Source organism: Trichechus manatus, unplaced genomic scaffold (genome assembly GCF_000243295.1).
Source record: "Trichechus manatus latirostris isolate Lorelei unplaced genomic scaffold, TriManLat1.0 scaffold00026, whole genome shotgun sequence".
Classification (NCBI taxonomy): domain Eukaryota; kingdom Metazoa; phylum Chordata; class Mammalia; order Sirenia; family Trichechidae; genus Trichechus; species Trichechus manatus.
Genome location: NW_004443962.1, coordinates 8,119,934 through 8,134,728, shown reverse-complemented (window position 1 = coordinate 8,134,728; position 14,795 = coordinate 8,119,934). Strand labels below are relative to the sequence as shown.

The window sequence follows — 14,795 nt, the reverse complement described above, 5'->3', positions numbered from 1 at the left end:
TCAGTCCAATTCCTCAACATTTTCAGTGTTTATTTCAGTTCAAAACATTATACTTAGTTCTTTTAAAGTTGTCTAACCAGTAATATCATTAATATCATCCTGGCTGCTTTTCATCATCTTGAATTGTTATTGTTATTAGGTGCCGTCAAGTCAGTTCCAACTCATAGTGACCCTGTGTACAACAGAATGAAACACTGCCTGATCCTGAGCCATCCTCATAATTGTTATGCTTAAATTCATTGTTGCAGCTACTGTGTCAGTCTACCTCATTGAGGTTCTTCCTCTTTTTCACTGACCTGCTACTCTACCAAGCATGATGTCCTTCTCCAGGGACTGGTCCCTCCTGATAACGTGTCCAAAGTATGTAGAAAAAGTCTCATCATCCTCCCTTCCAGTGTTCACTCTGGCTGTACTTCTTCCAGGACAGATTTATTTGTTCTTCTGGCAGTCCATGGTATATTAAATATTCTTCGCCAACGCCATAATTCAAAGGCATCAATTCTTCTTTGTTCTTCCTTATTCATTGTCCAGCTTTTGAATGTATATGAGGTGATTGAAAATACCATGGCTTGAATCAGGCACATCTTAGTCCTCAAAGTGATATCTTGCTTTTTAACACTTTAAAGAGGTCTTTTGCAGCAGATTTGCTCAATGCAATATGTGGTTTGATTTCTTGACTGCTGCTTCCGTGGGCATTGATTGTGGATCCAAGTAAAATGAAATCCTTGACAACTTCAGTCTTTTCTCTGTTTGTCATGATGTTGCTTATTGGTCCAGTTGTGAGGATTTTTGTTTTCTTTATGTTGAGGTGTAATCCATACTGAAGGCTGTGGTCTTTGATCTTCATCGGTAAGTGCTTTAAGTCTTCTTCACTTTCAGCAAACAAGGTTGTTAATGAGTTTTCCTTCAATCCTGATGCCTCTTCTTCTTCATATAGTCCAGCTTCTCAGATTATTTGCTCAGCATACAGATTAAACAAGTTTAGTGAAAGGATACAACCCCGACACACACCTTCCCTAACTTTAAACCATGCAGTATCCTCTTGTTCTGTTCGAACAACTGCCTCTTGGCCTAAGTACAGGTTCCCCATGAGCACAATTAAGTGTTTGGGAATTCCCATTCCTCACAATGTTATCCATAATTTGTTATGATCCACACGGGCAAATGCCTTTGCATAGTCAATAAAACACAGCTAAACATCTTTCTGGTATTCTTCGCTTTCAGCCAGGATCCCTCTGACATCAGAAATGATATCCTTCATTTCACATCCTCTTCTGAATCCAGCTTGAATTTCTGGCAGTTACCTTTTGATGTACTGCTACAATTGCTTTTGAATGATCTTCAGCAAAATTTTACTTGAGTGTGATATTAATATTATTTGATAATTTCTGCATTCTGTTGTATCACTTTTCTTTGGAATGTTGTATCACTTTTCTTTGGAGATATGAATCTCTTCCAATTGGTTGGCCAGGTAGCTGTCTTCCAAATTTCTTGGCATAGATGAGTGAGCACTTCCAGCAATGCATTCGTCTGTTGAAACATCTCAGTTGGTATTCTGTTAATTCCTGGAATCTTGTTTTTTGCCAACGTGTTCAGTGCAGCTTGGACCTCTTCCTTCAGTACCATCGGTTCTTGATCATATGCTACCTCCTGAAACGGTTGAATACCAACCAATTCTTTTTGGTACAGTGACTCTGTGTATTCCTTCCATCTTCTTTTGATGCTCCCTGCATTATTTAGTATTTTCCCTGTAGAATCCTTCAGTATTGCAACTTGAGGCTTGAATTTTTTCTTCAGTTCTTTCAGCTTGAGAAATGCAGAGTGTGTTCTTCCCTTTTGATTTTCTATCTCCAGGTCTTTGCACATTTCATTATAAAACTTTACTTTGTCTTCTCAAGCCACCCTTTGAAATCATCTTGAATACCACGGGGGAAATGTTTCATACTTGTATTGAAATTAAGATAAGCTACATGTTTAGCATTCTGCTTTCCAACCAACCTAGCAGTCCTGAAAAGAACAAAATAATTTAACACAGCACGTATTATGCTTAATAATTTTCATTTGGTTCTTATTGAGCAGCATGTTCTTTGTTACATACTTAAAATCTCATGATAATTTCTAGGAATCAGCATCTGGCTGCCTGGAGGACAGTGTGCACAGCACTCACTTTCCTCCTTTTTGAAAAGATGCAGTAATACTTGTCCGTGCTCTAAGACTATACCTGCAGGTTTCCCCGGGGGAGTGACGTCATCTTTAGGGAATGCCAATTCTAATGGAGTAAACTTAGCAAAGATGGGTAATGAATATAGGTATATAAACACAAACTGACCCATAGGTGTGCTGATGAGAAAGAATAGGTCTGACATTGCACTGAGTGGTTGAGGAGAGTTTGGGTGACCCCAGTCAGGCTTCCTTGTCCTCACCCCAGCCCTGGCCACTCCTGTCTTTTCTGAGTGGAGTCTCTGCTCTCTCCCCACAGTTGTGGACATGGATGGAAGACCTTCAGAAGGAGATGCTGGAGGATGTCTGTGCAGACTCTGTGGATGCAGTCCAGGAACTGATCAAGCAGTTCCAGCAGCAGCAGACAGCCACTCTGGATGCCACACTCAATGTCATCAAGGAAGGCGAAGACCTTATCCAGCAGCTCAGGTCAGCGCCTCCCTCCCTGGGGGAGCCCAGCGAGGCCAGGTCAGCATAGCAGTGCTTTCCAGTGGGAAATGCCTCGGGCTAGAAGTGAGATAAGTCGTGTCCCGGTCTTGACTTAGCCATGACCAGCATTTGGTCTTGTGTGAGCTTCAGTTTCTCCATCTGTAAGATATAAAAATGCCTGTCACCATACTTACCTTGAGTTTGGAATGAAATAATAAATGTGAAAGTTCTGATGTTCCAAAGCATAATTTATCATTCAAGATATTTTTCAGCAACGAATAAATAGCATCATCATTAAGAATTATGGCATATTTGGTCACATGGAGAAATAGCCACTAGGGAATATCGTGTTATTTGGTATTTAATCTTAAACTGAACTCTGAACTCCAGTGCTCTGGTCTGCGATGTAACCATTTGCTGGTGGTTGGCTTTGACCCCATGAAGATGTAGAGAGTTTGTGATGTTGTCACACTTAGCTCTACTTTCTGTACTTATGACCTTTCCACCATTCCTCTGTGCTGTCCAGAAAATAAAACTCCCTCTGTATCAACCTAAACAAATATAACTAAGAAGGAAAACCCTGTCTAAAACCTTATATTCATTTGGAATTACCCACCATTGTCTCCTTTTTGTTGGCATCAATGTAAAGTTTCCCACCCCTGACAAGGGCACTGACTCCTCAGATGAAGGTGTCATGAGGCCTTAAGCAAGCCTCCAGCAACCAGCCCTGTCCCAGGTGCTATATAAATAGGATTTGATGGTGCTAATGATGCCTGCCTGCAGGGACTAGTTCCTATCCCCAAATCACTGAGTGCTGGGACCCGTGCCAGCTGTGGACAGAAATAATCTCATCAACAAGTCCCAGGCCAACCTTGGGGCCTAAGGGAAATTGGAGAGGGCTTTTTTTCCCCATACCAGTTGTCCAATTAAACAAACAATGAGAAATTACCATTAGAAGGCCCTAGCATGTTTTTCTGTTGGAAATTAATAATTTCTATTCCAAACACGCACGTGAGATGTCCTGAGTCCTCCTGTTGCATACTAACAAGGCAGATTCTTTCCCTTCTTCCCTCAATTCATCTTCATGAATATACAACACATGACAGTTCTGTCTGCCTACTAGGACTCCACTGTCATTTGCTTATGAAGAAAAACCCAACCAGTGGCAGTCACTTAACCTCCCTGGGCCTCAGCTCAGCTGTTTTATCTGTGTAATTAGGGGGGTTGCTATGGGAGCTCTGTCAGCTCAGGAGTTTTGTGATGATTTTGTGTTCTCTCTCCAGCTACTTTTCACAAGCTCAGGTGCTTTCACTTTCTGTGGGGCTGGGCCTGTGTAGATGCCACTTGCTTTTAACATCTGCCAACACTGCACAATGTGAAGGAGCTTAAGGTTGCTCGATGATGGTGAAGGCAATGGTGTGGATGATACTTATTCTACAAGTTTAAGTTCCATGGATTTTATTTAGACAGTGCCACAGACATGTGACCAAGAACCACTGGTGACCATTCATTCCTCCATTAACCTGACTCTAGATTAGGTTCCTGTCCTAGTTTGCTACTGCTGCTGTAACAAAAAATACCACAAGTGGGTGGCTTTAATGAAAAGAAGTTTATTTTTCCACACTTTATGAGTCTAGAAGTTCAAATTCAGGGCATCATCTCTAGGGAAGACTCTGTCTGTCCACTCTGGGGGAAAATCTTTGTCTCTTTCAGCTTCTATTCCTCAGTTCCTTGATGATCTTCATGTGGCATCTATCTTTCCCCCATTTTGTTCTTGCTTTCAATCTAATCTTTACTTTTTGTATCTCAAAAGTCATTAGGTTTACGACACACCCTACACTGATATGACCTCACCAACATAAAAGAAAACCCTGTTCCCAAATTAGATTACATCCACAGGTATAGAGTTTAGGATTCCAACACATATTTTGGAGGGGCCACAATTCAGTCCATAACAGTGCCCCTCCCTGACTTCAAGATGAAAGAGAAAAAGAAGTAAATAGTGCTTAGTGGTCATTGGCAGGATGCCTCACACACACACCAGAGCACATCTCCTAGATCTCCATGATTCTTCTGGCACTCATCATCATCTCTGTGGTTCTGAATGAGCGTGATGCTGACGTAGGTACTATACGAAATGGTCGGAAATCATTCTTTTCCTTCTGGAAACTATGTGCTGGAGAAATACTGAGATGAGTAGTTCAAAAAGACAATCATATCCCAACAGATAAGTCCTCAACAAATGCATAATAGATAGTATTGTGTGCATCTCTTAGGTTGTTTTCACGATTGGGGATATCTGTGCAATTGTTATCCAGGTGGAGAGGAGCCATGCCTGTTTCATGCCCAAAGAGGGCAGGATGCGGAGGTAGGAGTTGGGAGCTCCCTAAATGATAGAAAGAGTGGGAATTGACCAACTGGACTTAAGCTCTCCTCAGAAACGGGTGGTGTAAGCTCAGATACCATTGTTTCTGAGACAGACAAGCTGAAAGGACCAGGTATAGATGGGGCTGAAATGGAAAGATATCTTAGTTATTTAGTGCTGCTATACCAGAAATACCACAAGTGGGTGGCTTTAACAAACGGAAATCTATTTTGTCACAGTTTAGGAAGCTAGAAGTCCAAATTCAGGATGCCAGCTCTAGGGAAAGGCTTTCTGTCTCTGCGGCTCTAGAGGAAGGTCCTTGTCTCTTTGAGCTTCTGCCCCTGGGCAATATTCATGTGGCATTGTATCTATCTTCTCCCATCTCTGCTTGGTCACTTGTTTGTTTAATCTTCTTTATATCTCAAAAGAGATTGACTCAAAATATACCCTACACTAATCCTGTCTCACTAGCATAACAAAGATAACCCATTCCCAAATGGGATTATAACCATAGGCATAGAGGTTAGGATTTACAACACATATTTTTGAGGGACATAATTCAATCTATAACAAAAGGCTTCCAGAAAGCCTGCTGGTGAGAGGATTCAAAATCACACCCATTGCTCACTTATCAACATGGTTAGGTTCCAAAGACCAGGTCATTATGCGAAAATTGGCGTTATGTGAAAATGGAGGATGACCACATCAGATCACAAAATATTATGTGGGACACTCACGTCCCTCTGGACCCAACAGGTGGAAAATGTAGATGGGCACTGTATGTCCCACTGGTCATGAAAGGTTTACTGCCAGACATACATCATTAATGCTCAAAATAGTCAGATAGTAGATTTTTTACTATTGTCATAAATACAAAATGTCAGATAACAAGATAGTTGATAAGTGAGGAGTAGGTGTAATTATTTTCCCCTTCCCCCCAGACTCCTTAAACTGCATAATAAACCAAGAGGTCACAAGATAATGAATGTGCCAGTTTAAGTAGTAGGGCTCCAGCTTACTGAAGGCTCCATAGAATCTAAACTTCTTAACTTCAGTGGTGTTCCTACCATAATTATCTCTTTGCAGGTCTCAGCACCACCTTACTTCTCTGAGCAGGTCAATCTGTTTATCTCTCCTTTCTCTTCTACAGTGTGTCACCTCCCATCACTACTTTTTATAGATTCTGTCTGCTCGGAAAGCGCACCCCCTCCCATCTTGCCTGTGTTCATTCTTTTCTTCAAACTCCCAAATCAGAACTGTTCTTGGAGACCTTTGTTGCTTGTCTTGGCCTGCTATGATCTAGCTTTGACTCTCTGCCCCAAACGGCACTGGGAACTTCATTTGTAACCTTTCAGAATTAATAACCATTCATACAGCGTGTGACTGGTCACAGAGCACTTTCACACACACTGTCTCATTTGACAGTAAACTGTGGAGTGAGCGGGGCAGGACTATTCAGCCCATTTAACAGGTGAGGAAATTGGGGCTCAGAGAGGTAATTTCCTAAGGCCACCAGCCGAAGCATGTCAGAACAGGGACTTAATCCAGTTTGCAGACTCCAGACCCAATGCCTTCCTAACTGCAGCTTTAAAACTTTAACACCAGTCCATAACTTGGCATACGTTACAGAGTGTATGACTGATTTTGGCAGTCGTGATCCCATCTCATTTTAATAACAATACAGATAAACTAGGAAGGTTCATTTTTTATGTGCCTTTCATTTGTCTCCCTGTATGTACTGTGATATATGTATGCATGAGTGTATTAAGACTATACATATGCATGGAACCCTTCCGTTTCTCTAATGTGTTGTGCCTTTTTGAGTCCTTTCCTATATATTACTTTATTTGATCCCTTTTACGGTTCTGGAGCCTGGGTAGCGCAGTGGTTAAAAGTTTGGCTGCTAACCAAAAGGTCAGCAGTTGGAATCCACCAGCTGCTCCTTGGAAATCCTATGGGGCAGTTCTGCTCTGTCCTGTAGGATCACCATGAGTCAGAATCAACTCGACGGCAATGGGTTTGGGTTCACGATTCTGTCTGAGGAATAGGAGAGCAGCTAGTTTTGGAAATACAGTGCTGTGAACCCAAAAGAGGATGCATGTGTCTTTGGTTCACCTGCTAAGCAGATAGTGCCAGGCTCACAATAGGAGTTTGATAAATGTCTGTTGATTGAATGACTCAACTGACTCTCATCCACCTTGTTCAGATACTGAAAGCCCCCCTCTTCCTCTGTCATTTTTAACATGGCAAGGCCCCTCCCTCCCTTCTTTTCTCTCCACCCTGCCACAGGGACTCAGCTGTGTCCAACAACAAGACGCCCCATAGTAGCTCCATCAGCCACATCGAGTCAGTCCTGCAGCAACTAGACGATGCCCAGGTACAGATGGAGGAGCTGTTCCACGAGCGGAAGATTAAGCTGGACATCTTCCTGCAGTTGCGCATCTTTGAGCAGTACACCATTGAGGTAGAGGTGGGGGGGTAGGGATGGAGGGGGGCCAAGGGGAGTGCTTGGGAGGCTACGGAGTGGTCTGCTTTCTGGCCAAGGGCACCACCCCAGGAATGGGGCAGTAGCCTAAGAGGATTAGAGAAGAGTCTGCACTGAGGTGGTGCAAATGGTTAACATACTTAGCTGCTCCAACTCAGGTTGGAGGTTTGAATCCACCCAGAGGTGCCTAGAAGAAAAGCTTGGCGATTTACTTCTGAAAAATCAGCCATTTAAAACTCTATGGAGCACAGTTCTACTCTGACACACGTGGGGTCGCCGTAACTCAGAACAGCAGTTGGTAACTGATAGGCATCGGCAAATTCAGATACCATAGTGTTATATTCCTTCCTGTTCTTCTTGCCTTCATTGCCAGACGGAGTCCTCTCTTTTGCCTTCTGTCTGGGGGTTACTTCACTGAGAAGGTTTTTATTGCACTTCATTGGACTCTTATTTGGTACTTTGGTTCCTGAAAGACCATAGAGTTGGCTGTTTGGTGAAGTAGAGTCATTGAGTTCTATAGCTTCATGAGTAGATAGTTGGTAAAATTAGGTGGCCTCATCAGCTGATGAATACAGGCAGTCCCTGGGTTACGAACGAGATCAGTTCCTAATTGTGTCTTTAAGTCGGATTTGTAGGTAAGTCAGAACAGGTGCATACGATCCTTATGTAGCCTTACTTTAGTGCAAGAAAAGGCTGGAAGGCTTTTCAATGATTTAAAAGCTGAAAGTGCAGCAAGTGAAGGTGATTGTGATGAAGAATTTGTTGTGAGCAGAGGTTGGTTCAGTTGTTTCAAAGCGAGAGCAAGTTTACATAACTTTAAAGGGCGAATACAAGCTGTCCCTAAGTCGGACGTTTGTAACCAGGGAACCGCCTGTATGTAGATCAGGGCTTAGATGAAATCACACAGCAACCAGGAAGTCAGGAGTAAAGGAAGGAAGATGGGTATCTCAGTTTGCTTTCTGCTTATTAAGAAAGTAAGCCTGTGCTAAGACCATTTGTTGATCCATTTCACAGGCTCTTCAGTTCATTTTTGGAAGGTAAGAAATGAATGTTCTGTTACATTTATGTCTCCTTTGTAATGCCAAGTAATAATGTTGGCTCCCACATAGTATTCACCTTTTATTATTTTTTGCTTTGAAAAAGTAACTAATGCTAGGCCAGTAGGGTTTATGGGACATGGAAGAGTATCCAGCACCAAGGCATTTTGTCTTTTCAGGGGGCTGGTAAAAGTTAAATCGAAGACACTGCCTTCCCTTGGACCTTGGCCAATTTTCCATCCACCATTTCTTTTTAACCTTGTCTTGCATTTCAACCGTCTCCCTAGAGTTGGGGCTTCTGAGTCTCTGAGGACTGATCTTTCCAACAATATCTGTTTTAAAAAAAAAAAAAAAAAAGTTAAAAGCTCCAATGTCCCGATCCTTTGAGAAGACTCAGGAGCAGAGAACTATCCTGGAAACAGCCGCCGTTTTCTTCATTCCTAGGACGGAAAGTGTTTATACTGAGAATCCGAAATGTAAAATAAAAGCAATCCTAAAGGTAGTCATCTTCCTATCTCTTAATCCCATATGATCTTTCTCCTGTTATAAACACACCTCGACCCCTGCCTCTGGGGGAGCCATTGTAATTTCTTGCTTACAGATTTCGTGCTCTAAAGGGTGTTTACTAGACAGTTTCTGGAACAAAGGAAAAGATGTCTTTAAATCTAGATCTCAATTATCCTTCCAAATGATTCCTGTAACTTCAGGTGATTTTATTTATACTTTTTTGTTAATAATTTATTTTGAATCTGCACTCAGAAGGATTTCAGGTGGCAAGTAGTAGTAAAACATATATTGAAAAAACAAACTGCAAGAGGGAAAATAGAGATATTGGCATGCAGGGGAGAGTGCGTCTAGTGAACTTTATAAAGGTGGGTAACAAGGGTAATAAATAGAAGAAAGAGAAAGGGTACGAGTAATTATTCTTTAGTAATTGAAAGTGAGACACAAAAAATAGCGGTTGTATTTGATTACATGGTCCAGGCCCCAGCCTCCCTGGTGTGCATTCCTCTGCTCTGGTTTGCCCGCTGGCTGTAAATATATCCGTGGGGTGAATTATGTTCACAGGTGTGGTGGTTTTGCTGTTGTTTTCTTTATTTACTCTTCTGTCATTCCAAGTCCACATCAATAAAATGCTTACGTGGAGAGAAACCATAGAAAGGTTTGGATGTTTCCGTTTTATTTCATTAAGTGGCTGTGACTGAGGTTAGCGTTGCTGGTTTAAGTCCAGAATGAGTCGGCTAGTTTTACTTTGCCATGAATTGCACCCCTGCCATCAGCTGGGGACATCACTAGGGTGTTTTCAACCTGCAGTGATTCTGGGTAAATCCCTTTCCGCTCCTGCAAGACAATCCAAAGCATAGGCAGAAAGCGTCCTTACAAAAAGATGAGTATAAATCAAATAGTTTAAAATTAGATCCTATTTAAATGTAGAGGAGCTTGATGTTTACATTGTAGGATTCGCATTCTTCAGCCCTTGTATGTGTAACAGTTCCTCCTCCTGACCCTGAGTAATGGACAACTCAGACAACTTGGTATGCAGTAGACGCCTTGGCAAAAGCGGTGAAATAGTGTGAGGCTCTCCTGAAGCGAGGGAACTAAACACACTCATTTGGTTCTGCATCCTCTGGTTTCGGCAGTGACATCTAGATTTTAGGAAGGGTCTTGTTCCACATTTTGGGGGGTAGCTGCAAGCTTAGGAGAATTTTTGCCTTTAGTTTTAGAAATTGAAATCCTACCACACCCATAGAGAATCTCTGCTTCCAGTCAGATCATCAAATGTGGTTTTTGAGCGTGATGGGATTATTTCAAATACCAACCAGTGTTTAACTGTGTGGATGAAGAGCAAACTTCCAGAAGCTTCAGAGTGTGAGACTGAGGGTGCTTTCTGTAATGAGAGGCATGTCAGAGCTGACATAAGCCAGGGTGGGGTTTATGATTGCAGGGCTACAGTTGTGGCTTCCTTTAGTAAATGAAGGCATTTGGTAGTCATACTCCAAATTCTTGTGCATTACTGAAAACCAGAGCAGGCTTGCTGTCCTGAGATCTGGGGAATCTAAGCACGACTCCTTAACCGTATCACTGATGCCTGGGACGGGCTAATTAATTGAAAAATTAAGATAACACTTGGGCTATGAGTTGCTGCACCAGCCTCCTTTCACTTGAAAAATAATGGTGTATGTGGCTCCACAGCATAACCTGGGCACCTTCCCCGAGAGTAAAACTTAGACCAAATTGGTTAGGCAGGATGTTCAAGACCATGGCTGCATTCCTGACATACCTTCCTCGGCTCCCCAGAGACTAGACAAAGTAGTCCGTGGTGAACTGTGATAGTCTGTGAAGTTGTTTCCTCTTGGTTCAGCCTCCCTCTATGAAAGACATTGTATACGAGCTGCTTGTTAGAGAAGAGACTCTTTACGAAATGCTAATAATGTTTATTGAGTAGTAAGAACATGGGTGATTTTTCTGTTTTTTAATGCTTTATTGCATTTCTATGTTTGCTATAATGAATCGGAATAATCAGAAAGAAGGAAAAAATATTTTAGAAGCAAGAATAGACTGGCTTTTGATTGCAGACGCTATCAATAAACTATTTTTGAACTTGAACCCTAAATATGCATATTTATTTGTTTATAAATTATCTACATTTTCTATTGTCACTGGTTAATAACCTCAAAACTCAATATGCCCTTAGATGAGGTTTAGCTTTTTCATTACAGTTGTGGTTCTGTATTTCAAACAGTATTCTTAAAAAATTCCCATTATTTTTTGGGTGCTTTTTTGGCAGGTCTGATTAGACTGTCATTGTTTTTTATCCTATAATGTGGTCAACAAATAGCTCAGAGTAGAAGCGGCCATGCCCTTTTCTCTTCCCCATGCTTTCATGATTAGTATTATCTTCAAACTGTAATTTCTTTTCAGGAATCTTCTTAAGCCATGAGTCCTTCTTTGAAGGTTAAACCAAAAAACCGAACCCATTGCTGTCGAGTCAATTCTGACTCATAGTGACCCTATAGGACAGAGTAGAACTGCCCCATAGGGTTTCCAAGGCTGAAATCTTTGTGGAAGCAGACTGCTACATCTTTCTCCTGCAGAGTGGCTGATGGGTTCAAACTGCTGACCCTTCGGTTAGTAGCCAAGCGCTTTAACCACTGCACCAGTAGGACTCCTTGAAGATTAGTTTAGTAAAAACTGGATAATAGATAAATCCATTGCACTGGGCACATGAAAAGAGCAATGATTTGAAATATGCTGAAAGCAATCGAACAAATGAGCCACAGTCAGCCTCTACAGTGGGGAGCTCCTACCTTCCACGAGGAGACCTCTCCTGCCACAGCTGACACCATCCGCCACGGAGTCAGAGGGAAACACGAGCGCCCGTCTACCAGTGAGAGTGCTTTATGGGAGTTTTTTTCCAGTTGCTGTCAAGTCGATTCCGACTCATGGGAAGTCTAGTGAAACTTAATTTCATTTTTATTGATTTGATAAAATATGTATGCATATAATACACGTATATGTGCACATTTATATGCATATTTACATAAGGAGAATTTTTCTGTTATCAGTGCATGATCTTGGTTATCCCCTAAGGTGGCCATAGTCATGTTGGTATAAACACCAAGAAACATACTCTAAACAAGAAACTTTCTGAAAAATGTATGGTCTTTCTTTTAAATCTCTAACCTTACAATTACAATTACAAAATTTGCACAATTCAACGGCAAATTAATCTGAGTAATTAACCTGAGTAAGGAAATGGTTAAGAGCTCAGGCTGCTAACCAAAAGGTCAGCAGTTCGAATCCACCAGCCCCTCCTTGGAAACCCTATGGGGTGGTTCTGCGCTGTCGTATAGGCTTGCTATGTGTCGGAACCGACTCAGCAGCAACAGGTTTGGATATTTGTTTTTTTTAAGGAATGGAATATCCAACAGTAAATCTATGGGGCTCACGTTAGGATGAGTTGGAGTCAGGCTAAGGCTGGGAGGAAATGGTCTTCAGGGAGGAACACTCATCCTGGAGAAGTTAAAGTTGGTTGTTACTTACTGGTGGTCTCAACTCCTTAACTGGGATATGTGGAAACTCTTAGCATTTTATATTTGGAAGTCATTCATTTCAGCCCTTCATCTTATATAGAAATTCAACTCAAGAAATATTTAGTGAGCACCTACTGTATATCTTAAACTATGTTAGATATTGCCCTTTGGGGGCTAGTTGGGGAGAAACAGAAACAGAGAAACATCATACAATGACATTTCTATGACAGAGAGATGCTCACAGGACGAGGAGACCACTGGGGTGGGGGGAAGGTACGCTTAGCCCCGTCAGGCTGCCCATGGAAGTTGCCTAGTGAGATTACACCTGCAGGACAGGTAAAAGTTGGTAGTCAGGATTTTGTATCCCTGGAGGATGCTGTTATGGATTGAATTCTCTCCTCCTAAAATATGTGTCAGCTTGGCTAGGCCAGGATTGTGTGGTTGTCTACCATTTTGTGATCTGATGTGATTTTCCTATGTGGTGTAAATCCTAACGTCTATGATGTTAATGAGACAGGATTAGAGGCACTTATGTTAACGAGCCAGGACTCAATCTACAGGTTTAGGTTGTTTGTTGAGTCAATCTCTTTTGAGATAGAGAGAATCCAGCAGAGAGGAGAGGGACCTCATACCACCAAGAAAAAAGCACCGGGAGCAGAACGCGTCGTTTGGACCCAGGGTCCCTGTACTGAGAAGCTTCTAGTCCAGGGGAAGATTAATGACAAGGACCTTCCCCCAGAGCTGACAGAGAGAGAAAGCCTTCCCCTGGAGCTGGCGCCCTGAATTAGGACTGCTAGCCTCCTAGACTGTGAGAGAATAAATCTGTTTGTTAAAGCCACCCACTTGTGGTATTCAGCCTCTACCAGAATATCTCCAGAGCCCAAAAGTAGGGGCTGGGTGGGGGTGAGACAAGAGGAGGGAGCTCAGAATTTTGCTGTTGAACCAAAATGTCCACCCTTCCACACTTTGGTCTTAGTTCTTCTCTCCAGAACAGAACAAATCTGCTCCCTCTTTTATTTGGTAGCCTTAAAAATAATTGAAAATTGTTATCATAAACCTCTTTTCCCTTATCTGAAAAATAGTGAGATTGTATAAGCTATTGTTTCAGTCACTTCTGATTCTAAAAATTCTGTGACTATTTCTCCGGTCTTTCTCTCTTTTCTGTGGTATATATCCCTAATTTTTTTACCTCTTTCTGAATACGACATGGTTTCCTAGATACCTAACTCTCTGATCAGCCTCTGATGAAGGGACTCTTAATTGGCCATGCTCCCCTGAAATACCTAATCCTTGCTGTGGAGTGAATAGCACAGTGTTCTGTAGGGACCGCCGTTTCCCATGATTCAACACGAGCACTCTTCCAGTACAGCCCAAGAGATAGTAACCCTTTCACTGGCTTTTCTGGCTCATCGCCTGTCTTGTCTAAGTTTGTGCTCTCTTAAAAGCCCCAATTTGTTTCAAGGTAAGTGCTTCCAATGCACTGACTTTTTTTTTTTTTAGCTTAAAGAAAGGCTTTTTGCATTTTTCCTTCTCAAATTTTACCCCTTTTCTTTTTTTGTTTAGTTCTTCAGCCTATAAAAATAAATTCAAATTTAATTTATTACTAACATTGTAACTGAAGTGTTGGCCTGTGGTGCTTCACTGGAGTTTCTGCTCCTGGTCACACGGAGCCAGTGGCCTGCACAGCCAGTCTGTCAGCTGTGAATCATCTGAGGGCACCAGCATCCAGCCCAATGTCACAGCCCTTTCTTTCATCCATTCAGTGTGAGCTTCCACAAAGCCTTGCTGTTCTCTATGTTTGTAACGTGCCTCAAATCCACCCTTACGGTACCTGTATCGAGATAGGAAATGAGGTCTGTCTGTGATGAATCTTTGTGGATTCCTAGTGATCACTGCAGCATTTTCTAAATATACCTCAGATCCTTTTGAAAGGAAATGCAGAATAAGTACAACAAAGTAGACCAAAATCCTCACCAAATATTTATTTGATAATCTCTTCTAGACTTTTTGTCAAATTAATTTCAGGATCATTGAGAGGTCTCTCCTACCATCTTTCTCTCTCCGTCTCTTTTTCTCTCACTTCCTGCCTCCCTCCCTCATTCACTTCCCCGCTCCCTTCCTTCCACCTTCCTTCCTTAGTTTCTTCCTTTCTATTTTAAATCAGGATACTCACATAGCTTTAGTATTCTGGCAAGACACCCGTTTTCAGTAAATTATCAGAGACC

General features: G+C 41.9%; 1 protein-coding gene across 1 annotated transcript in view; it reads left to right on the top strand.

The window, feature by feature from the left end:
- The window catches only part of KALRN (kalirin RhoGEF kinase), a 789,193-nt gene that overhangs the window by 454,465 nt on the left and 319,933 nt on the right, over positions 1-14,795 (top strand). Inside the window, exons 12-13 of the mRNA XM_023728788.1 lie at positions 2,480-2,688; positions 7,304-7,478. Of these exons, the coding sequence (XP_023584556.1) occupies positions 2,480-2,688; positions 7,304-7,478 (384 nt within the window). The remainder of the gene's footprint in view (positions 1-2,479; positions 2,689-7,303; positions 7,479-14,795) is intronic.